At 44.7% G+C, this 23,481-nt stretch overlaps 1 protein-coding gene across 1 annotated transcript in view; it reads left to right on the top strand.

The window, feature by feature from the left end:
• The first annotated feature begins 8,954 nt into the window (after window positions 1-8,954).
• Window positions 8,955-23,481, top strand: part of RASA3 (RAS p21 protein activator 3) — a 127,220-nt gene continuing 112,693 nt past the window's right edge. Inside the window, exon 1 of the mRNA XM_065741091.1 lies at window positions 8,955-9,088. Within this exon, the coding sequence (XP_065597163.1) occupies window positions 9,034-9,088 (55 nt within the window). The 5' untranslated portion in view covers window positions 8,955-9,033. The remainder of the gene's footprint in view (window positions 9,089-23,481) is intronic.

Below are 23,481 nucleotides of genomic sequence, written 5' to 3'. Positions count from 1 at the left end.
AGACATGACAACTCCTCACTTTATTTTATGAAGCATCTTAATATGACCAGCTCTGAGCACAATGACAGACTGAGCTGCATGACTGAAGACACTTATGGGTGCTCCGGAGGGTCACACCCAATCTCCATTCATTCACTGCCTTTCCCTAGATGAGCATTTGAAGATGCTGAGAGAAGCCAAAATGTTCTTCTGCCAGATCAGTATGTTATATGATAGGATCCAAAGCTGTGACTTTGACCCTGCAAAGGCACACGCTTATCATATCACTCAAAAGCAAACGACCCGGCTGAGGGGTTGAGGAGTCCATCTATAGTCAGGGGTATAAAAAAAGCAACTGGAAAAAGCTGCTGGGGTGAGAGGGCACAATCTGTCCCTGTGTGCAGTGTACCTGGGCATTTCTATCTAAGGGCTGAGTGCTGTCATGCTGAAGAAGGGATCAGCACTGTCATGCTGAAGAAGGGCTGGGGCACCTGCTACTGTACAAAAGCAGATTTGCCAGATGCTTCCTTTGTGCTTGGCCCTTTATGGAAGCTTAGAGCAGGAATTAATTTTTGGTTGGGAAGAAAAAAACTCTGTTTCCCACTTATTGTCTGACAAATTGAGTGGGGGGAAGAGGGGAGGGAAGAGAGGAAGAAGAACGGAAAAACATTGCTGTAATTAAAAGAAGTTATATATATAACGTATATATATATAAGTTGGTGGATACATACGTGATTTTAAATCTTTAGGACACTATTCAAGATCTACATCAAAAATGCCAAATAGCATGGTGCTTACAGCTTGAGACTGATTTTTTATGCAGCCTGATGGTGTTAGGACAAGGGGAGATGGTTTTGAATGAAAAGAGGGAAGGTTTAGATTAGCTTTTTTTTACACTGAGAGTGCAGTGAGGCACTGGCACAGACTGCACAGAGAGGTGGTGGGTGCCCCATCTCCCTGGAGGTGCTCAAGGCCAGGTTGGATGTGGCCCTGGGCAGCCTGAGCTGGTGGGTGGCAATCCCACCCACAGCACGGGTTTAGAATTGGATGGGCTTTCAACCCTTCCAGTGCAAATAATTCCGTGATTCTGGCTAAAAACAAATGCCAACAGAAACACTGCTTGGTATGTGTGCGGGTGGATGCATGCTGGCATGCATGAAGCGATGGGCTGTGGTTAGTGCTCACTGTGTGAGCACTGCTGCGGTGGAGCGGCATGCTGCAAGAAATGTGTGTTGCTCTGCCCAGCAGTGTGTGCCTCAGGCAGCTCTGTCTGTCCATCGTGCAGGAGGCTGCACGCAGGAGAGCAGATGCCAGCATTAATACTTGCTAATGTGCACTGCTCTGCATTTTTGATTTAGCTATATCTTGCTAGATAATGCTTTCAGGGCTCATACTACTTCTTCCTGCTCTAAACATCTAACTGCTTTAGTTAGTAGAGAAAGTTAGAAATTAATCATAGTTTTATTAGAAGCTTGGACGTGAGCGTTATCAGCAAGAGTGTTTTTCTTCTCTTTCATTCTCCACTCCATCCCACAGACCCAGATAACCTTCAAATATCACTTGCATGACCAGAACTGCTGGTCTCACCTGCATGTCCTGCCAGCCTCATCCATGCAAGGCAGAGGGGAAAGCAGGTCCTGCAATGTTGCTTTAGATTTACCCTCTGGCTTACTTGGATTCTGTCCTCTGGTTTACTGGCACCGAGGCAGCAAGTTGCAAGCTCTGGCATTCTGAGAAATACTGCATCCAGATCCAAAACTCTCTCTTTTATTTTTATTTTTGAGTGAAAGCAGATGTCTTGGACTGGCAGGTTTTGCTCCCCTGAAGGGTTTTGAGGGACAGCCGTAACGGCAGAATGACCTGTTTCTTTAAATGAAGCTCAATGCCAGTGTGGTTAAGGGAATAAGTCCCCTATGATCCCTTATGGCAGCACTATGCTAGTTTGGCAGTAGTTGGATGCTTTAATTTCAGTTTATATGTCTCGTTTTCTGGTAAAATACAGGGAAATAACATTGTTCTCTGCTGATTCAGTTCCTATTTGCTTAAACAGCATCATGATATGGCTTGTGCGTGAATGCACTAAGAGCCCCTCGTGTGCAAATCACGTTTTCCCCCTGGGTGCAAGAGGAATATTGTCTTGTCTATGCAGAGGATATTTTGCTCTTTGACATCTGTGCTTGCTTGATGAGTGACCAGAGCTTGCATCTGTGGGACTAAGTTGAGATATCACAGCTATTTCCAGCAGGTGGCAGATGATAAACGTGCTAGTAACCGAATCTGGGTACAAATGATGTGTTTTGCAGACTGTTTGCTCAGATATTTACTTAAATATATACATTATATACTGGCTATAAATGTGTTTCCAACATCAATAAAATAAGATTGCATAATTGGAGCAGATTAGTAGTTACCCATGATAACATGTAATTAAATGCTTGGGAATCAAGTGTGATACATTTTTTTTTTTAATTCAGCTTTGATTTGTTTTTATCTCACAGATCAGAGAAATTGCTTCTATTCCAAAAACTTCCAAATAACCATCTGGCTAATTGTGTTTTATGGTGTAAGATTATCTTTGCTCACACACTGTGATGGGAGAGAGCTCCTCCACGCAGTCATGCCTGGATAATTAGCCACTGCATGAAAAAGTCAGTCTTAAAGCATGGTGCCAAATTGTGCTGCGCTGTCTTTCTTAGGTAGCATCTTGCCAACAGAGTTCCCTACTCAAGTGGTCCTACTGACAGAGTGAGGTATGTTTCCATTTAGCAGTCCCTAATGAGGACCAGATTTTGCTCCTTTTGCCCTTGCTGGATGTTACTCATGCCCATGACTAATCCCAGAGAGTTGAATGGAAGCTATTCACCAAGGGGAGCAAGCCTGGTGTTCACATGCTGACCCGCCAGCGTTGACTTCAATGGGAAATGGGATTTTTGACCAAATAGAAGGCAACAGGATCTGACCCACAGTAAATGTGTGACTAGATGGAAAAGGCTATGAAAAGCTTAGAGCCTCATGTGGGATAGCTGTGTTACTCATGCTGGTTGTGCATCAATCATGCAAAGCTTCTCCCAGTCAATGTAAACTTTATGGGGTCTGTCATATATCCTTATACCACAAAACTGGGACATATCTGGGAGGCTGAGAAGTGTTCGCTTCAGGGGTGTTTTCTGGTAGGTGCTGGTAGTGTAATCCCAGTGACTTCCCTCTGGGCACTGTACCACTCCCTGATGGTGATAGGAGGGAGGAGCTGCAGTAAGAACTACCCGAAGGGTCCCCTTGGAAGCTATTCACTACTGGCCCTGCTAAATTAAGGGAATCTGAATCTTTGCCTTACTGTTGGAGAATAAGGATAGAGTCCTGTGTTGTCCAATTAATTCTAATCCAGAATGGGGAAGACTGCGAATGAACTGATGACATAAAAAATCAGAGAAGAAAGTGATGGTTATGGCTACCCATATGCAATGACTTGTGAAACAGGAACATTTATATGCCTATTTGCGTAGCCACATATTTATTGTAAACAGCAGTTGCCAGTATTTTTAAATAAAGGCAGGAAGTCCCATTGCTGCTCAGTTTTTCTTTGTTAGGATTATTTGCTGCTTTCAGTTACAAGCAGGTTCACAAAAAGCTGACGTGAGAGAGTTGAGAATGGATGCATAACTACTAAACTACAGTTAAATTCACCACATTTCCTTCTTGTGTGTAATTGTTTTTTGTTTGGGTTTTTTTTTTCCTTTCCCTGCGAAATTTTAATGCAATTTCATTGCATTATAAGCTTTTATGGAAGAAGAAAGGGATACGTTCCTTAAAAGGAAAGAAAAGCTTATAGGCTCAAATAAAGCAGATATAAGCCAGGACACAATGCTTCTACAAGTTTAACTTGAAGGTATTTTATGTTGGTAAATCTCATCAGGATACTGAACATTCTGTGCTAGCTGGCTGTAGTGACTTGGATTTTAACACAGTTTCAGTTTTTAGGACATAAGGCTGACAGATTTTTAGAAGTGATGAATGAGAACTGAAAGAGCAAATTGTTCTTTTAAAAAATAATTTCAAAACATACAACATGAAAATGACTTGTACTGTCTCTGCTATTGTAACAACTAGTTCTCACTGGCCCCTTTTTCCTGTAATTAAAGCCATTTTCTTTCCCTCTCCTGGCCTCTTCCTGGCCCAGCATTCCAGCAGCAACCAGCAAAAATAGGAGATTTTTTGCGAAGGCAAGTGGTGGAAACAATAGGTAGACATGCTTTTCCTCCAGCACCCAGGGACCATAGTGGAAATCTTTGCTTTCTTTAAGTGTAGTAACTGCAGTGTGAACCTCAGTTTTCCTGCCTCTAAGGCACGGATCTACTATCTATACTTTTATCCTGATTTGTATGCACCCTATGTGCATAAATATGGTGTGCACACGGAGCTCAGCAACAGCCATCTCAGTGCCTCATTCCTGCATTTCCCCTTCAGTTAAACTTTGTCGCTTCCATTTGTGTGTGAAATCTGTATTTTCTTGTTGTCACTTGCTAACTTGCTTGGCCACATTTTGCTGACAAAAATGTTTCATCATTCTCTTCCTTTCCCTCTTTCATTTCATGTAATGGCCAAAATGTTTCTCTTTGCCAGACCGAACACACAGGCTACTTCTTTAGTCTTTCTTCATTCCTCTGTAGTTATGTCAGATGCAGACTCCTAATTTGCAGAGACACAGGTAATCCCAGGCTAATTCTTCATTTCCTCCTTTTGTAGGATCACTGTGTTTCTGCCATACTTTAGCATGTATGAAGTCTGGGGGAAGGGCCGTAGCGCTTTCCTGACCAGTTGGTTCTAAGACTTCTGGAGAAGATGATCAGAGGCTTCTGTGCAAGAAAAATAAGTGGGCTTTCAGGTCAGGGAAGAAGTTTTGGGGAAGGAAAGGGAGTATAAAAATGGTGACAAGTTCATGACTGCTGCAGGCAATTATAAATGACTTGGTTATCGGCCAACACTTAAACACACAGAGAAGAATCTTTTCATGCAGTTCATAGTTAAAGCTTATATTGGGAATGCAAAAACTGTGAATACATTAAAAAAATGATCACATACACTCACTAGAAAAGCTCTTTCAATAGCCACTAAGGCAAATACCCAGCAGCAAGATTTACATGGAGAAATGGCTTATCTGTAGGTTACTGCAAGCTAGGAAATTATGCTCAAAGACATTACTTGTCCAGTTCCCGCACCACCTGAAGATTGAAGACAAGAAGTGAGGCCAAGGTATTCTGTTACAGCTCCTTATGTGACGTGGTCCTTGCAAAGCAGCCTGCCTGTCTGTAGTTAGGTGTGTGACTGAATGGAGCACGGCGGTCTGTGCTGTGCAGAACGAGCATGGTTTCTCCAGCTCTCTCCAATATGCTTGCCATGCTGGAAATACTTTAGTCTTTGAGATGCTTTTTTGTTTTGTTTTGTTTTGTTTTTCTAGATTAAAATAATTTGTAGTGATTTTTCAGATTAAAATGATATCTACAGCATAACACAGATGTGCAGCATGAAACATTTCAAAAAAGCAAGGGAGTTGCCACTTCATTTATGGGAAATCATTTATCGGAAAATGAATTGCACATACATTTCCCTAAGATTGTTTAGCAACCCAGGGGCACAACTGAGAGTAGATTCACAATGTCTCCATTAGCTTCTCTATTAATTGTGCACTTTATTTTCTCTCTCTTTCTTGAGCACTCTATCTTTTCCCTTAAAGGACAATGTCCCTGGTGTGGTTTTGTTTGCTCATTTATTTGTTTTAATCCCCCATCCCTCCCCCCCTTTTTTTATATTTTTTTGTTTTACGTTTCATCTTGCTTTGAATGAAAGTTTTTTCACGCACGTTACAGGCAGATCTGCTATGAAGCTTTTGCTTTCTGGTGCTCACGATAAAAAGAGCCTACAAAAATGTTAAGCAGCAGTAATACCACATAGATATAGGTAGCAACTTAGTGGTACCCAGAGGACAGTGGGCTCGTATTTTGTTTAGTTTCTTGCATAATGCAAAAGGAGATTAGAAAGCTTCTTATATTCGCTTTCCTCCCGAGAGAAAGCTATCATGGAGATCAAGAGAGGAAATGATTTTCTTGCCTGGCACAAATGAGTCACAGAAAATGACCTTCTTTGTACTCTAATTTAGACCCAAGAATCCTCTGAAGAGCTGATAATATAAACCCATATGGCCTGGTTGAACAGAAGTTGGAAGAGATATTGTCATTAACAGACTCATTCATGTCTCAAAAAGCAGCATTTCACGTTGCCTGGATTTTTTTATCAGAATGCCAGCAGCTGCAAACCTCACGTTGCACACGCATGTTAACTGTAACACACAGATATATGTGATATGTCGGTGTTGAGGACAATGGAGGTGTTGAAAAAGCAATGCATGTTCCTTGGCTGCTTCTTATAATGCATTTAACATCTTGAAAAAATACATATTCATGCAGTTTTGAAGCATTTATTTCATTTACATTGCTGGACTATGCAGCAGTAGATTTGGAGACAGATGTTTGTTACTGAGGAAGCAAAGAGCTTTTGTCAAGAAAATAGGGGCAACACAAAAAAAACTGGCACTGATACGCAGAAGCACTCTCAAAGAGCTTCAGCAGAAGAGGGCTGGTAGGAAACATGAAGAGTAGCTGGGCAGCACAGAGAACCTGAAGCAATAACATTTTGTAGATTCTTATGTGAGGAAGCTAGATTGTTCTGTGGCAAAGAGGGTAAGAAGGTGCAGAAGGTGCCAGATTTTTTTATTTTTATTTTTAACTTTCTGTACTTTTTGAGCAGTGTTTTGTTTCCAGCGTTGATCTCGTCTGATTGTTGATAATTAATTTATTAGGCATCTTGATCATTTATTTTATGATGAGGCACCGAAGTTGGTGGCACTGGGTTGATTTAAAGAAAAGACTATCTTTACTCTATTTAGTTTTGCCACAGCCTCTGCAGACATATCCATGGTAAAGCCAGGCCATTCTGGAAACCTGCCTTTGTGCTGTCCCTACAGTGAGCCTGGAGGTGCAGTTGGTAAGCACACAGTCCAAAAGCTCCCCAGAATGCTACTGCGACCCAGACACACATTTGCAGTGGGATGCTTTCTTTTCAGGTTGCATATAGTTGTATCTATGAGCAAAGCATTTCTAAGTGTCTGAAGGACCTTTTGTTTTTCACAATAAACAAATGAGAGTCATGACAGATCCGTGAGAGAGCTGCAGGGAACAGATAAGGTTGGAACGTGAGGGCACAACCATCACAGCAGCAGGGTGAATTTTTCCTGGGTCAGAATTTTGAGAGTGGTAGGTTCTGACTGAAAATTTGGGTGCATAGATAGGAGTGCCATGGCTATCTTAGAAGAGCACAGCTGCAAATTGGGAAAGATGGTCTGTTGAGTGTCTGCTGAGACTAACTCTTACAGCAGCCAGTGCTGGAAACAGAATTGATTTTTTTTTAACGACTATTTTGGGGTCAACTTTCAGCAGATGAGAAAAGCTTTGACTGGGAAATGAGGTCAATTGAAGTCTTTATGTCCCAAAGGCAAACAGAAAAATCAAAGAGAACTAAAATATTATGAAAAATCTGAGTATTTACAGCAAGGAAACAGGTTTCTCCCTGGTCCTGTTGGAGGAAGATTTATCAGTTCTCAGTATCAGCATATAGAGGTTTCTTTTGTTATTGAATCATCATACGCGCAAGGATACCTTATTTCTTTCTTTCTTTCTTTATTTGTTTGTTTGTTTGTTTTGTAAGTTCAATTTGTGAGCTTGAGTGGGGTCAGCTTATTGGAATCCTGATAACAGAGTGCATCCACTTGGTTATAGCCAAAAGTCCTTATTTCTGCCTGTGTACCTGGGTCTGTTCAGCTTTGAAAAAAGAAGACTCAGAGGGGATCTGATCTGTCTATAAATATCTAAGGAGCGGGAGGCAAAGGGACGAGGCTGGACTCAGCAGTGTGTGGTGATAGGATGAGTGGAAATGGCCACAAACTGAAGCATAGGAAGTTCTGCACAAATGTATGTGGGAACTTCTTCCCAGTGCAGTGAGGGAGCAGTGGCACAGCTGCACAGAGAGGTGGTGGAGTCTCCTTCTCTGGAGACGTTCCAGACCCGCCTGGACGCCTACCTGTGCAACCTGGGCTAGGGAGCTGCTCTGGCAGGGGGTTGGATGAGATGATCTCTAGAGGTCCCTTCCAGCCCCTACAATTCTGTGATTGTGCACAACATTTGTTTGCCATCCTTCTTCAGTGAGGTGACTCAGTGGGCCTGTATTTATTTCGTGCAAATATATTCAAGGTGTGCACATGTGTGGTGAAGGAGGAAAGTCAACAAGCACTGTACATGGCTTTTTCTCTGCGAGCATGTACAGTGTTACAACGTGCATCCTCAAAAACTGTTTGACACATCCAGCATCTGAGAAGCAGAAAACGGGCTGGCCGGTGTGGGTCAGCATCCTTCTTAATATGGGAGGTGTGGTCGGCATCCTTGCAGCTTCTGTGCTTTCAGAATAGCCTTCAGGCTGCTGCTTGCGTTGGCTCTCGTCCAGCTGGAAAGTGAGGCAAAAACAGACGAGTCGGGGCGACTGTGAGAGGCGTAACCGGGGCTCTGGAGGGAAAACGACAGAGGTTGTGAGGAGGGGACGGCTGAGGGCGTCACGAAGGACCGACCCAGCAGGTACTGCAGTGAGCTGGAAGCGTCGGGGACCGCAACGCGGCCCTCCCCGCCGAGCAGCGGCTCGCAGCCAAGTGGCGCCGCGCTCCAGCTGTTGCGAAGCGCCGCAGCTCTGCCCGCGCTCCTCCTCCCCCTGCAGGCAGCGGCCGCCGCCGGGTGCCCCGTGACCAATGAGGGGGCGGCGGCGGGGCGGGAGGCGGGAGCTGCGCTGCGCTGCGCTCGCTGCTGGCGGACGGCCCCGCTGAGAGCTGAGCGCTGCCTGCTCGTCGCCGCGCAGCAAGCAGCGCGCTGCCCCGGCACGGCACGGCACGGCACGGCACGGCACGGCGCGACCAGCGTCCGCGGCGGAGGAGCCCGAGCGCTGCCGAGCGGCGGCACCATGGCGGTGGAGGAAGAGGGGCTGCGGGTCTTTCAGAGCGTCAGGATTAAAATCGGTGAGGGCCGATAACGCGCTCCTATCGGTCGGAAGTTTGAAGGCGGGCGGCGAGGCTCCGCCGGGCTCAGCTCGGGGGACCGGAGCCGGCGGCAGTGCTGGGGGCAGCGGGACGCTGACGTCGGCTCGCGGCTTCTGCGCTGCCCCCGAGGGGAAGCCCCTCATCCGCTGCGCGTGAGCTCCGCGGGAGGCACGGGAGATGCTGAGAGCGGCGAGGGGCTCGGGACTGCTCCGATCGCTGCCTGAAGTTGTCCCGCTGCCGGCCGCTGCACGCGGAACGGCGGCGAGGGCTTTCGCTGCCTTGGACCGCGGAGCAGCGGGTTAGAAAAGCGGCGTGCGTCGCTGCTGCGCGATGCCGCGCTGAGCCTCGCCGGCGCGAGGTCCGGCTGCGGGAGAGCGGCGCAGAGGGCTGCAGCCGGCGCTGCTCCGTTCTCCGGCAGGGAGCGCCGCTGAGCACGCGTGTTGAAAAGCGCCGTGCTTCTGTGTTACGGGCTGCCCCTCAAGAAGGTGGCGGGAGTGCTGTCCGCTGGGTCGAGGGGGTAAATGTAACGAGCCTTGTAGCGACTGTCTTCTTCCACCTGCAGTTTCTTCTGGGCTTGTAGGCTTACTGCAGAAGACAGCAGTGAGCGGCTAAGGAAGGAGGCATCCTGGGATACCGCCTTGGCCAGCTATTCCCAACTGCAAACTCGTTTGCCTCTTAGCAGTCCCCGCTCTCAGGTTGCTCTCTTAGAGGAATACTTTTGATAGGTCTTGTGATGGCTAAAGGGAAAGTCATCGAGGGGTGAAGGGATACGTTACTTCTTGCTTTGCTTTGCTTTGCTTTATCACTCTCTAGAAGTGCTCAGGCTTACAATCAGTTCTGCTCTTCGCAAGACTGCTTCATGGCGCAGTTCTGACTGCTCTGACTGACTTCCAGATGTTCTTGGTTTGGTTCTCCATTTCCCAGCCTGCTGCAAATCAGGGCTGGGGCAGCAGTGCCCAGGTGTGTTTGGTGTGAGTGTGGTGAAACACAGCACTGATGCTTGGAGGAATTGGTGAAAACACACTGCTAGGTCAGGACGGAGCACCCATGGCCACATCCCTTTCTTAACAGAGAGGCAGTGCAGCACTGAGGCTTTGGGCAGCGCACAGGTTGGTTGATTTAGATGGAGAATGATATCCCAGATCTTGTAAATGCCTCCCCATTCTGAACAGAACTGTTTTCAGTCATGCTTGGATTTGTCCTCAGCCATCTGTTTGATCAGTTGAGAACGTGAACCCCTGAGCTGCTCAGGATCCTGCATTTCCCTCATTTGGTTGCGTTGCCACCAATGTGTCATTTCCAAAAACATTCTCCTTGAGATACTGAAGTCTGTGAGCGCTGTCAGTCACTGTGGGTAGCAGTGGTAGGGGGAATTGTTACTGCGTTGCCCCTTGTCCAATTTCTGGTTTATTCTGTGGTTTGCTGAATTGAAAGAACTCTGTGCCCAGCTACTTCTGCTCACATTTGATGCAAGTAAGCGACATACAGTGAAATGGAAAATGAAATGCATGTGCTAATGACTGCACTCGCCAAATGTCTATTCAAAATTGATTTATTTTGGCTTTCCTTAACTGTAACAGTTGTCCTCTTGTCTTTTTTTTCCTTAATAGAAAATTATTTTTACCGGAATCCCTCATGCATAAACAAAACAATGTGTCATGTAAGACTAAACAAACACTTCCTATAAGATTGCCACTTTGAGGAAGTGTGCAGTGCTGATATTTCCATGAGTCAGTGTTTCAAAACCTGAAAGGAAACAACAGAAGATTCTGGGGCTGATGATTGGCTGGAAAAACTACAAAGAGCGTGCTTCTGCTTGACAACATGACTCGTGTTGTGCTGTTAATAGTATTTAGTAAACATACTGTACCTAATTGCTCCTTTTTTCTCCTTAAATGGAATCAAATATTAAACATTCAGCTGAAAAGATAAAAGCTCGTATTCATCATTTCTGCTTTGGAAGTCTGCATCCTGGTTAGTGGAGAACTTTCTGGCAAGGGTTCCTTTGTGAAATTACTGAGCATCTAACAAAACCACTCACTTGTGAATTCTCCCCGTAAAATGAGTGTTCCACATATCTCAAAATCTAGTATTTGTATCTCTAGGAGTATTAGGCCTCCTGTAAGACTGTTTTTTTCTGGCTGTAACTAGGCTTGTTGTATAGGTTGAACTGTCCCATGACTTTGGAACAGTAATTGTGGCAGGGGAATGCTGTATGTTACAGCAGTACCGGGGGCCCTAGTTTACTCAGTAGGACCCCTTTGCTTGCCGTTTGACCCCCGAGGTCACAGTGGGCCACTCACACAGTGTGAGCAGTGTAAGCCATTCATGAACTTCTGAAGCTTGTTTAAAATGCCTGGAGATGGACCTTGTAGAGTTATGGCTGTCAGAGACATGGTCCGAAATATGGAACTTTAGGTGGCATAGTCTCAGTGCTACGTGAGATCAGAGATGAGAAGCTGTACAGTCTTCATGACAGAGATTGGCTACTGCCTCATGGGCTGGTACTGCATTCACAGCTTATCCCATTCTAAGGATAAAACCACTGCTTTTGAGAGCTCTGAAATCCCACTTACATTGTTGACTAGTTGACGACTGTTGGTCTGTTGACAGGCTGTGTATTTGACCCCTAACTTTGCTGTGCCTTCTTTGCTAATTCGTAGAGAGCTATGTAACTTAAGATACTGTAAAAGGAATCGGAGTGTTCTTTGGAAGCTGAGAGTCTCAGGTGAAACCAGGGAGTGAGTATTTGCTGCAGCGCTGTTATCCTAGTGCTTAAGCAGGTCGGTTGCTGAGAGAAGGTATTTGTTGCCCTCTGATCATGAAACTGGATAGGGAATAAATCACTGAGAGGAACATCTCCCTGCGTTTCTGTAAGGGTACGGAGAACCTGTCCCGACTCGGACAAACTTTAGGCCCCCGTCAATCTAATAACCCTAAGATTGATCAGGGAAATCCACTTTGCCTTGAGAAGATGTCCCTCTTAATGTTGTCTCTTGGGATTTAGTGCCTTGTCTTAAGTGGTTACTCATGGAAGCAAGTAAGTGTGACTGAATATGCTCACTGCATAATACTGTAAAAGGATTTATTCCCATTTAAGCGGGGCGTGAGGTTGTTCAGAAGATATTTTTAGAAAAAGAATTTTTGCACATATGTCCTTTTATATATGCATTTCTCTCATAGCAGATGAATATTTAGGAAATGTAAAATCTTTTTTAGAAAATCACTACATTTTTATAATGTTTCAAAAGTTAGTGGACCAACAAGTTAAGAAAGGAAGAAGAGTTATTTGCATCTCGCCCTGAAAATATTCAAGACTTCTCAGGGTTGTTTCTGCACATTGAAAGGTTATTGAGTGCAATTTAAACTCATACTGCGTTACAGTGAAGTGGTAACTTATGCTATTATTAATTGACAACGCTAAAAGCTATTTAAGGCTCGAGTCTGACGGGTTGTGGAGGGTGCAGAATACATTATGCAGATGTTTCACCACTGGTTTAATAGTTCAGACTGAGCGGAGTTCGGTAGCTGTTGTGTTTGCTGTGCTGAATGGGGTGGAGCTGGGTCCAGTGCTGTTTGTAGAGAAGGGGATGCTGGAGCTGGCTGCAGACTGTAGGGAGCAGCTGGTGCTGGAGCAAGTGGGCAGAACAAAGCACAGTTCCTCCAAGTAAGAGAAAGCGACTAAGGTAGCACTGGGAAAGACTTCAATGAGCTTGTTTTTTGCAGAAATAAAAGATACTTGTCTTTGGGGCAGCCAGATTGTCCCCCAAATGACCAATTCACTCTTTTTTTAAAGGAAAAAAAAAGATGATTCCTATGTGAGAATGGAAAGCAGTGTGATTTGGCTTGTAGACTGTTAAATTCTAATGAATGAAGCCATGAAACATCTGCTCAGAGCCTCTGGTACCAGGAAGCACATTTTCTGTTGTGGTTTTTTTTCCTCTTTTGGAATTAATACATTTGGAAAAAGTAATCTCTGCTGTGAAAGCTAATGGTGTTTTCTTGTCTTCTCATTGAGGTGATTATCTGCTGGTCAGAGTACCAAATGCTCTTGCATGAGGCTGTTATCTAAATGCTGGATATCTTAGGTTCGCGGTTTTCCAGAAAATGCTTTTGAAAACTTCTCATTGCATTGTAACATTCTCCAAATGCTTTTTGTTTATTTTTTTCTTTGTAAAATAGATGGAAAGCATTAAATTCTTGGCCTCAGTAGGTCCCAGCGTTATCTTCTGCGCTGCCTCTTCTTTGGTCTCTGATGGCTGATGCTCATCTGTCTTTGGCGTGTGGCTTCGTGGTTTATGAAGTCATTCTCTGCGCTTGTGCTCCCATTTAAGGAATGCTTTCCCATGCCTGAAGGGTGTTTTCAGCCCAAAGCAAGATTAGAAAACAGATTAAAAAGAGCAGCCCACTGCTAAATTACCATTGATCGTATACATTGGGTTAAAATTCTCCAAGGAGTTAGACATAGCAGACTGCAAATGGACCATCAGATATCCCCCCTGTACTTTCTCAGTCTATGACTGATGAGGGACTGACAGATCTCTGCTGTGTCTGAATTGTGAATAATTCTGTTGAAGGCAGTAGTTACGCTTCTCTGAGAGCTGAATTAAATCTTTGAGTAGCTCACATAGCAGTTTGTCTCTTGGGGAGGAGCAGAAGGATGAGGCAAAATCCACTTAGGGTTGTTATGGAGTACTTAATACCTTTAATTTTGTCACAATTCACTTGTGGGTAAATGCTGTGCAAACTGGTTCTTGGAGGATAAACCTTATGGTTTTTGTGAGCGGAGGAGGAAGCTTAGAGTAAAAGATGGATGACTGTAGTTTGCTGGGAATGGGAAAAGATGTTAATATCAGATGTTGTTTCAGCACAGTGAATGTTTAGCCACATACATAAAAGAAAAATGAATGTTTGTATGCATGTGGACTATTAATGCATCTGAGGAGAAAGTCAAGCAAGTGATATATTAACAGTAGTTAAAACGTGTGCTGTTGTGTCTGTTACTCCTTCAAACCTGCTAGTAGCAGGACTTTGGCTGTTTTGTAGTTGAATCACAAAGTTTGAGTTATGGTTGGAGGTACTAACCAATGGCAATTAATCTGTAAAGCTGGTCCCACACTTGCATGTTCAGAATGGCTATCTTAGCTTCTGATTTTATCAGTGTCTATTAGAACTGAGGGAGAGCCAGCTCTTGCACAGGGCCTTTTTGATTTGTTCAGCATAGCAGACTGCTGACTGATTTTAGGATGCAACTAAAAGCTTTGTTTTGGAATAAAAGCAAAACAAGTCTTAACTTCCTTCCTCCCCCTTCCTAACCTCTACCAAGGGAAAGCAACTTCCCTGAAACTTCATGGGTTGTTTTCCTCCTATAGAAGAACTTTCTAGGTGAAAGTTTTTGCAAAATGAGATGTGAATCTTTAAGATCATAGAGAACTGGATTATTTTTTTGTTTTCTATTTTTATTTCTCAGAATTTTTAATGTATCATTACCAAGTGTTAGATGTTTTCACAGCTGAAGATTGTGAGGGGTTTGAGGGTTGTTTCCCTGCCCCTTCTTTACTATATGAAAAGATAAAAAAAGAGTTATACATCTGTATTTTTGAGGGCAGGTAGCACTTGATGCAGTGGTTAACGTGTGTGTTATTGCACCTTGCTTTTCTATGGCTGCAGCAGGGGGATGATCACTAGTTGTAGCTTCTCAGATGAGCCATCTGTGACAAATTCAAGAAAAGCCTTGAGGTTCATTTGAAAAGAACACATAATTTTTGCAGTACTGAGAGGAGGACTCTTCTGATAATGTAGGCCTACGCCCCATAAGATGTGACCTTCAGCTTTCTTTTCATCTTTTACAATGACTTTGGGAGGAAACAGAGTCGTCTGTTTGTCATTGTACTTGTTACTCAAAGGGATTTCAACATCCATTTAGAAGAAGTCTGCCTTGCATGGCCTGAGTTCGTGTTTCGAAAAAGGAACTTAGAACACAGGAGATGTGGGGTTACACAGAGAGCAGAAAGATGTTTGAACTTGTGGAGGAGCTTTTTCCCAGGGTTCAGCCACTCTCACTGTTTTAATTTATAACTGAAGGGATGAAGTTGGAGTGCCTGATAACTGCTATTTTTTTCTTCACAATTTACAAATGTAAATACCCACCCCATTCCTATCTTGCAGAAGATGCTTAATAGAAACGAGCTCTGCTGTTCTTGATTTTCCTTGCTTTCAAGTTTCAGTTGGCTTCCGTGTTCCAAGAACTGAAAAGCTGGCAGCTTGAAATGCTCTGCTTACAGTTGTGCTTCTGTTACGGCTGCTTGTATAGAATTCCCATGTTAAGAAAGCAGCTCCAAAAAAGCGGGAGCTCCGACACTGGAGTTTTAAACTCTTTGAAAAGCAGGAGAGAGGGGAAGAAGTTTATTGTTACTACTGTTTCCAATTTCTTCCAAAAATATTTCTATTTACAAATTGTTTACAGCTACTTGGTTTTGTTCAAGAAGTCGAGAAGAAAGCAGTCAGTGGTAGCCTCTTACAAGGCTGCAGTTGATTCTTGCTTGTATTTCCCAGCTGGTGTTAGAGTACATCTGGAATCTATGAAATTCCTTTCTTTGTTCCTCATTTCCTGCTTCATTCAGGGCCGCACTGCAGCTTTCTGAAAGCTGTTTCTCTCGGTATCTTTTTCTTTTTTTTTTCCCCTAAGTTGTGTGTTTTAGAGCATTTAGCGAGTTCCTAGAGGCCCTTATGTGTTCCTTGTGTTTAAGAGCAGAACTGAAGCGTATCGGGAAACTTCTGAGGTGCTTTGTTTCAGAATTTCAACGGAAAACAGTTTCAGTGATTTTTCTGGCAGTCATTCAGCTTCCAAAACTGTAGGAAGGAGGGTGATAGGAAGAGAAGAAAAATCTGCTCCATGGTATAAAAGCTCCCTTTCTTCGCCCCCCCTCTTTTTCTCCCTGGAACAATCGCTGGTTTGTGATACAAAATCAGATCTATTTTGCAGGCGACACAGAGTGTGACATTTTACAGTTGCTGTTAGATTTTGGCTTGAGAAGCTGGTGACTGCTGCAGAGCGCAAGAACGCAACCTTGGAAAATGGAGCTCGGAGTGTGCGACAAGATGTGCGAGCTGTGAGTGCCTACAACAAAAACAAGCCGTCCCTCAGCCCGGCAGTGTTTAAATTAAAGATTCACTGGCGTGAATTGCATTGTTGCGGATGTCTAATAGTGGCTGAGAGAGAGGGAGTGCAGCAGTCTAACAGAATTGTGCTTATTTTTGGCAAGACTGTTCTGTTCTACCAACAAAACAACTAACAGCAACAAAAAAGGCGCTTTTATGACTGCTTTGGATCCTGAAAATGTCTGAGTGGCTGGCCTGAGTTTTCCAGAGCAAATGGAAGTTCTTCAGCACCCAGCGGCTGCTTCTTTGCTTGTTGTCACCTGCCAGCTGTGAGTGCTGCTGCTGGGATGGAGAGAGAAGCTGCCACGTGCTAGCTGTGCTCGTGAAGATGTGCAGTGGCACCATGCCAGTTCAGAGCCTTCCCGAGGCACCTGCTATTAGATCTGGTTTGCATTAGCAGCATTGTCTCTGCTCTTCACACTGGGTGTTTTCCCTTCCGTTTCTGAATTGCAGAATCTCTCCAAAGTGGCAGCATTTTATTTTTCCCCTTAAAAACTTCAATATCAGAAAAGTATTTGTCTTATTTTTAGCTGCCTCTTTTAATGCAATTTAGCAGAGAGCAAGGGATGCTGGCACTGTGAGACCTGCTGGGTCTCTAAGAGATCACATTTTCATACCTATTGACTCCAATTGCTTTTTTTTGTCTTCTCTTGATTCTTTTTTGTTCCAGAAACTGTATCATTGATTACAGGACAAAGTTTGTAAGTGCAGGTAGTTGTACATTATGTTCATTCATTGTTCTTATAAGAAATGAGGGTAGTGCTACCTGTTTCCCCTAAGTAATGCAAAAATAGTGGAAAAGCTGTGACTCCAGCAGTTGCCTGTAATGCATCTTTTAGCAGAGAAAGTGCGTACAGTACAAGATAGCATATCTCCTTTTTTTAGGGTCCTTAAACCTTCAGCAAAGCAAGTACCACTCAGTGCAGCTGAGAATTGAGTAAAAGCAATGCTACTGTGCTCTGTAGGTGCTGATGGTCCCTCGCAGGTTGTGTTGTGCTCTGTTTGGGGGAGGCAGCATGCATCCTAGCAATTGTGCACCTGCTCTGCTTAAGTTGTAGAAGAGTTGTGCTCCTCTAAGGTTTATGCCCTGATTTGACTGTCACTGAGGTCCTTGTCTTGATCTCTGCAGATGCTCATAGCCCATGCCTAGTCTGGATGTGGAGGCCTTCTTCAAGCCATCCTTCCCTGCTGCACTGGGACCTTGCTTCTACCCTTGCTTGCCTCCCAAGATCCAAGGAGTTGGATTTTGCCTCTGTGCCTGTGGTGTTTAATTTCTAATGGTGTTGTAAGCACTCCCTAGCAGATAAGCAGAAGGTACCCATCAGCTGTTACTGCAAACCTTCCCAGATATGTTCCTCTTTGGAAATCCATAGTCACGTTTTGTAGTGTAGGCATTTGACACTTAGGGCTTTGGCTGATATTCCAATGGCAAGTTTCTAAGGTACCTGAAGAATCACATTTGTGTTCTGGTAGCATCTGTTGGCCCAAATGTAAGGTATGAATCTGACCGCACTCGTTTGTTTTTTTTATTTATTCCTGTGAATATTATTTTACCCTCTGTAGATTGTTCCAAGCAGTTAATTTTGCTGCAGTAACTGTTAGCCAACAGCTCTTGGCAGTTCTACCTGTTCGCTCTGATCACCAGAGTTCCCACTTGCAGCAGTGTAGGCCAGTCTGGGCACAATACTGTGAGAGAGGAGCTCCAGGGAATTGTTGCAGAGCAGGCCTAGCTCTTAGTGAGGAGAAAGGAGGCTGTGGTCACAAACCTGTCCTTGACCAGAGCCAGGGAACCATCAATGCCCCTTCCCTCTCATTGGAAAGCATGGAGCCAGGCTGGGGTGGTGCCCGGAGATCAGGGTTGTGTGTGTAGGGTTGGAGGGAAGTAGATTGCAAGACAGGGTAAGTGATATTCTGTATTTGATTCCCCTCTCTACCATCGTTTTAGTTTTTTCTTTTCTTTTTTTCAGGCCTGCTAAGCAGAATCACTTGAGGGGGAGAAAAACCCAACAAATGTCACATTTTTTTTATTCAGACCCACGCTCCTGCCTATCTGTTTTTTGACTAGTGAGGCAGGAGCTTTTGACAGGGAATTAAAAAGTGCTTGGGGGAATTCAGGATGTTGGGATGTGGCAAAATAACTTCAGTAGAAATGAGGCTGATAATTAGTGTGTTTTGACGCCTGCTTTTGTGACAGTGTTCCAGAAAGCTGTGGGTTTGAAAGTAAAAAATATTTAAGTGAATGACTGTATTAAATCAACTTGAGGACTGAAAGTAACTGATCTCTGTAATAGTCTAGCTGGAAATGTTGCGTATGCTGTCATTAGTGGGGTTTCATAGTAATGCCTACAAAATTTTTTGTATGCATCTGGTAATGGGAATCAGTAATCTATTCCTTCAGTAACAGAAGATTTTACCTCATTCTCTTGAATATAGGCTTTTCTTCCTTGCACAAAGCAAATCTCTGAAATTAAAAGTGTATTTTCCTCCTAGTTTTATGAAGTCAAGCTTGCCAAATCTTATTTTTTTATTTAGCATCTCTTTGTGCCACATGTTTTAAGACAGGTCCCTATTTCAGCAGTGTCATGCACACCACGTTGGGAACCCTGCACCCTGCAGGAGCAAGTACTGTGCTTATCAGACCAGGCACAATGCAAAATTAAATATCCAAAACCAGCTCAGATCTGAGTATGAGCTTAAATGTCTGTGAATTAGTGCCAGGCTGCAGGAATGCCAGATTGCCTCTTGTAGCGCAGAGGCTTAAACAGGCACTTCAGAATATCTCAGAATGGCAGGGGTTGGGAGGAACCTCAAGTCCAGCCCCCTGCTAAAGCAGGTTCCCTACAATAGGTTGCACCAGTAGGTGTCCAGGTGGGTCTTGAATATCTCCACAGAAGAAGACTCCACAACCTCGCTGGGCAACCTGTTCAGGAGCTCTGTCACCTTTACCATAAAGAAGGTTTTCTGTGTGCTGGTATGGGACTTGCGTGTTCAAGTTTTAAGCCATTGCTCCTTGTCTTAACACTACACACCACTGAGAAGAGCCTGACTTAATGCATTTGCCTCCCACCTCCCTTTAGATATTTATAAACATTTATCAGATTCCCTCTCTGTCTTCTCTGCAGCCTGAACAGACCCAGGTTACCTGGCCTTTCCTTATCCAAGAGATGCTCCAGGCCCTTAATTGTCTTAGTGGCCCTCCAGTGGACTTCTTCCTGGAGATCCCTGTCTTCCTTGAACTGGGGAGACCAGAACTGGACGCTGTATTTTTTAAAGGTGGGCTCACCAGGGCAGTGTAGAGGGGGAGGATCACCTCCCTCGACCTGCTGGCCACGCTCGTTCTAAGGCACCCCAGGATCCCGTTGGCATTCTTGGCCACCAGGGCACACTGCTGGCTCATGACCAACCTGTCATCCACCAGGACACCCAGGTCCTTCTCCACAGAGCTCCTTTCCAGCAGGTCATCCCCTAACCTGTACTGATCTGTGCTGTTATTCCTCCCCAGGTGCAAGACTACACTTGCTCTTGTTAAACCTCCTCAGGTTCCTCCCTGCCCAACTCTCCAGCCTGTCCGTGTCATGCTGAATGGCAGCACAGCCTTCAGGTGTGTCAGCCAATCCACCTAGCTTTGAATCATTAGCAAAGTTGCTGAGGGTGGACTCTATCTCTTCATCCAGGTTGTTGGTGAAGGTGTTGAACAAAGACATCCAAAAAAGCCACTACTTGTGGGGTGATGTGCCTGGGGGAAATACTGAATGCAGGGCTAGGTCTGATTCCTTGCCTCTCTCCAGAACTCCAGTGTGGAAGACTGGGGAGAGCACTGCTGTCTGCTCTGAGAGAACTAAGGACCTCATGGCTGTGCTTTGGAGATGGGGATTTTATTCCTTTCATGCTTCTGGGGGAGACCATTGTGATTTATCAGTGCTTTTGTTGTGTCCTAGGTAAAGCATTTGATAGTCCTTGGTGTCATGACCAAAATGTTAAATGTCTGCTAAGGTATGAGGCTGGACAGTTAGTGCTGGGGCAGCTTGGGCTTGGACAGAAGCAAAGCACAGGGGAACATTCTGTTGCAATGTGGATGTAATGCACTCATTTGATATTTCTTTTTGCCATTGTTTTAGAAGTGGATGTACACTTCTAAATGTCTAGGTTATTTTGGCTGTACTGGCCTCGACTATTTCTCCACCCCAAAACTAGAATTGGTACCATGAATGATGCAGGGCATGTCAGGGAATGTCAGTTTGCCTGCTGCAGACATCACTTTAAGAAGAGAAATCTGTCTGTGTCGGTCGGTAGCGCTGATAAAGTTTGTGCTCCTGTGCCCTAACTTGGTGTGCTGCAATCTGAGTGTGCTGAGCATCTGTATCTGCAGGGGTAGCAGGGTGTGGGAGGGATGGGCCAAACCCCACTCGCCGTGTGCTAGATATTTTGCTTTGTGGTGCTTTGTTTGTTGAATGAAGGCTGTCTGTGGAGAACATGAGATTAATGTTAAAATAGGCCAGCATAGGATGAGTATAAAGCTGCAAAAAATCGCTTTGAGCCACTGGGTTGTCTTTATTTTAACTGGGATTTTTATTTATTTATTTTAAAGAGATTTTGGTGCAGTGATTTCACTTTAAAAAGGTTATTATCAAGAGCATGCTTAAGTGTTTTTCTGAGGAGTGGAACACTTAGTTGGTAATAGGAATTGTGTTGTAAGGCTGTGAACTGAGAGTGCCTAGGAGAGAGAGGGAAGGAGGTTGAGGCTTTTCTAAATTAAAAGTCACTCAGGCATATGCTGTTCCAAGTTTTCTGTGATACTGATGGTGTCTCTAAACGTTCTTTAGTATGCCTGGACTTCAGGATCTGATCAGCACTTTCTAGGCTTAGCTATAAACATGGTACTCACTGAGTGGTGTTTTTGGGAACTGGGATAGGAGTTTCACCTCAGGCTCTCCAAGAAGAAAGGCGCTGACTCTACAGACACATGAGACTGGGACATGGCTGTTGTGCTTGGTTGTCCTCTTCTTTCTGCTCAGTCTGTCCCCTGTGCAGCTGAGAAGTGAGGGGCAGTGCCTCCTGGAGAGGGCTCCCAGCTGCAGGGGGAATGGAGCTGCTCTGCTCAAGCAGTGCACAGGGCATTCAAGAGCCCTGCTAGGGGATGGGACAGCAGAGCACAGGGAGGATCCTGTTTCTCTGCCTGGCCAAGTCTTGTTTCCTTCCTTTTGAGATCCTGTTCTTGTCAATCTGCATTTTAATGCCTTCTGTGCCCTCCTGGACATCATTGGGTTCTTACAGTGAAAGCCCTGCCTGGCATATTCACTACTGGGGAAATGAAATGCAATACCAGAGCAAATGGCTCTCACAAGGATCAGAGAAGACCCCAGTTTCTGTTTTCTGGCGTGTATTTTTTCTGTTTTAATTAAATCCCTATTTTAAAGCCTATTTTAAAGCAAAAGGCTGCCTAGCAGCTTTAACATCTGCAAGAGGAACTGACTTCTCCCGAGTCAGTGAGAGTGCTTTATCTGAAATGCTTGAGGAGGGCAGGAGCTTAAAAGACAGTTGTAATGATCGTTTGGGTCTGAAGAATAGAAACTAGGGAGGAAGCTATTATTAGGAAACCAGTACTAAATTGTTGCTTTCCCATTTCTTCCCCTTGTGCACCTCTCTCCCTCCCACAGCAGAGCTTGTTGAGATGCTTCCTGTCCTTCTGCAGGTTTTCACCCCAATTTATCGCCTTCTGTAAGCTGGCAGCAATGGGAATCCTAGCACTGAGCTACCATGTAGAGGTACCAATCCAGATGTAGGGCATTGTTTTGTATGAGGGTAAGACTTGTACTGCAGCTTCTCTTCTGCTTCTGTGGAGTCTGAAAGGAGCAGAGAAGCCTGCTATAACCTTGATAACAAATCCGTCTTCTAGCTGCTTAATTTTCTGAAGAACTCCTGGTCACTTAGCAAGCAGGAGGCTTCTTCCAGCTGAGTTTTGTCACACAGCTCCTTTTTCCCATTGGACTGCTGTGAGCTCAGGCAGCTGCAGATCACAGCTGGCCTCAAGCTGAGGCTTCAGTGCCTGAGGGCTGGGGGAGAGCTGGTGCTCAGGGCCCTGGGACCTCTGTTGTTGCCATAAGGGCTTGTCTGGGCTGGTGTTTCTCTAATAAAACTTTGCAGTTCCTCATCCTGGGGTAGCTGTGGTGGGAATCCTAAAGGGTGAAAAGAAGAAGTGCAGCTGCAATAACAGAAAACGGGGCAGGCTGTTTTGTAATGCTGACTGTGGCAATAAAACGCATCCTGTGTGCTGGGGGAGCCAACCTCCAACCGTGATTCTCGAAGTCGCTGTGACTTGCTTTGTGCGGAGAGTATTTCCACAGCTATTTGTGGTTAAGAGGGGGTGTGGGAGGCACTAGCTATTAGGTAGCTATTGCTGCAGTATATAACGATGATTGCTAATTGGACTGTTGGGATGGAAAGCAAATAAATTCTCTTGAAGCCCCCCTAACCTTTTGCAGCTGTGTTTTGTCCCTTTATTCATCTACTTGGCTAATAGCTAGCTCTCATTCTGTGACATTTTTAGTGATTTATTCTTCTTCCCTTTTTCTGTGGTTTGAAAACCATGTCCGATTTTGTGAAGTTTCTGGTGCGCGTTCTTAACTTCTCCCTGGGCTGTGGCAAGCCTGCTCTTACATCATGTCAGCACCATTCTCTTGATTAGCTGAAGGGAACTATCAGTGTAATGTTCCTTTTGTTTCCTTTCTCTTTCTCTCTCCCCTGTCCCAGACAGAAAGTCATAAGGACTTTGTAGACCTTCCAGTGGTACGTCAATTAGAGCTGTACTGTAGGAGTTCCTGCAGCAGGCAGAAGGGCTGTGTGCAGCTGCAGAAATTACCTTCTCAGCTCCACCTGTGGTTCTCCTGGGCTTGGGGTGAAAGGGTTCTGTCTACGTGAGTTTCCTGCTGCTTGAGGGGAAGGCAGTTCGTCTTGGTCCCTGTAATGCTCCGCTTCCATGGAAGGGTGAACAATGACAAGTGTTTTATACGTAGACATGCAGTGCCTCGGTCTTCCTCTTTAATTCTCCCCAGTTGAAAGAGCTAGAAGAATGAAGAACTTATCCGCGTGAATCTTTTTATATTTTTTTATTAAGATGATCAATAACTCATTCACGATGTTTTAAGTTGTAGACTGAGTGCCTGCTGTGGAAGATTCTGTTGTTCTCTTAAGATGCACACGAAGCCTGCACT

The sequence above is a fragment of the Cyrtonyx montezumae genome, unplaced genomic scaffold, assembly GCF_038088225.1.
Source record: "Cyrtonyx montezumae isolate F1298 unplaced genomic scaffold, pur_monq_1.0 scaffold_3, whole genome shotgun sequence".
NCBI classification, from domain to species: Eukaryota; Metazoa; Chordata; class Aves; order Galliformes; family Odontophoridae; genus Cyrtonyx; species Cyrtonyx montezumae.
Note: the sequence above shows the minus strand (reverse complement) of the source record. Positions and strands in the feature narration are given on the sequence as shown.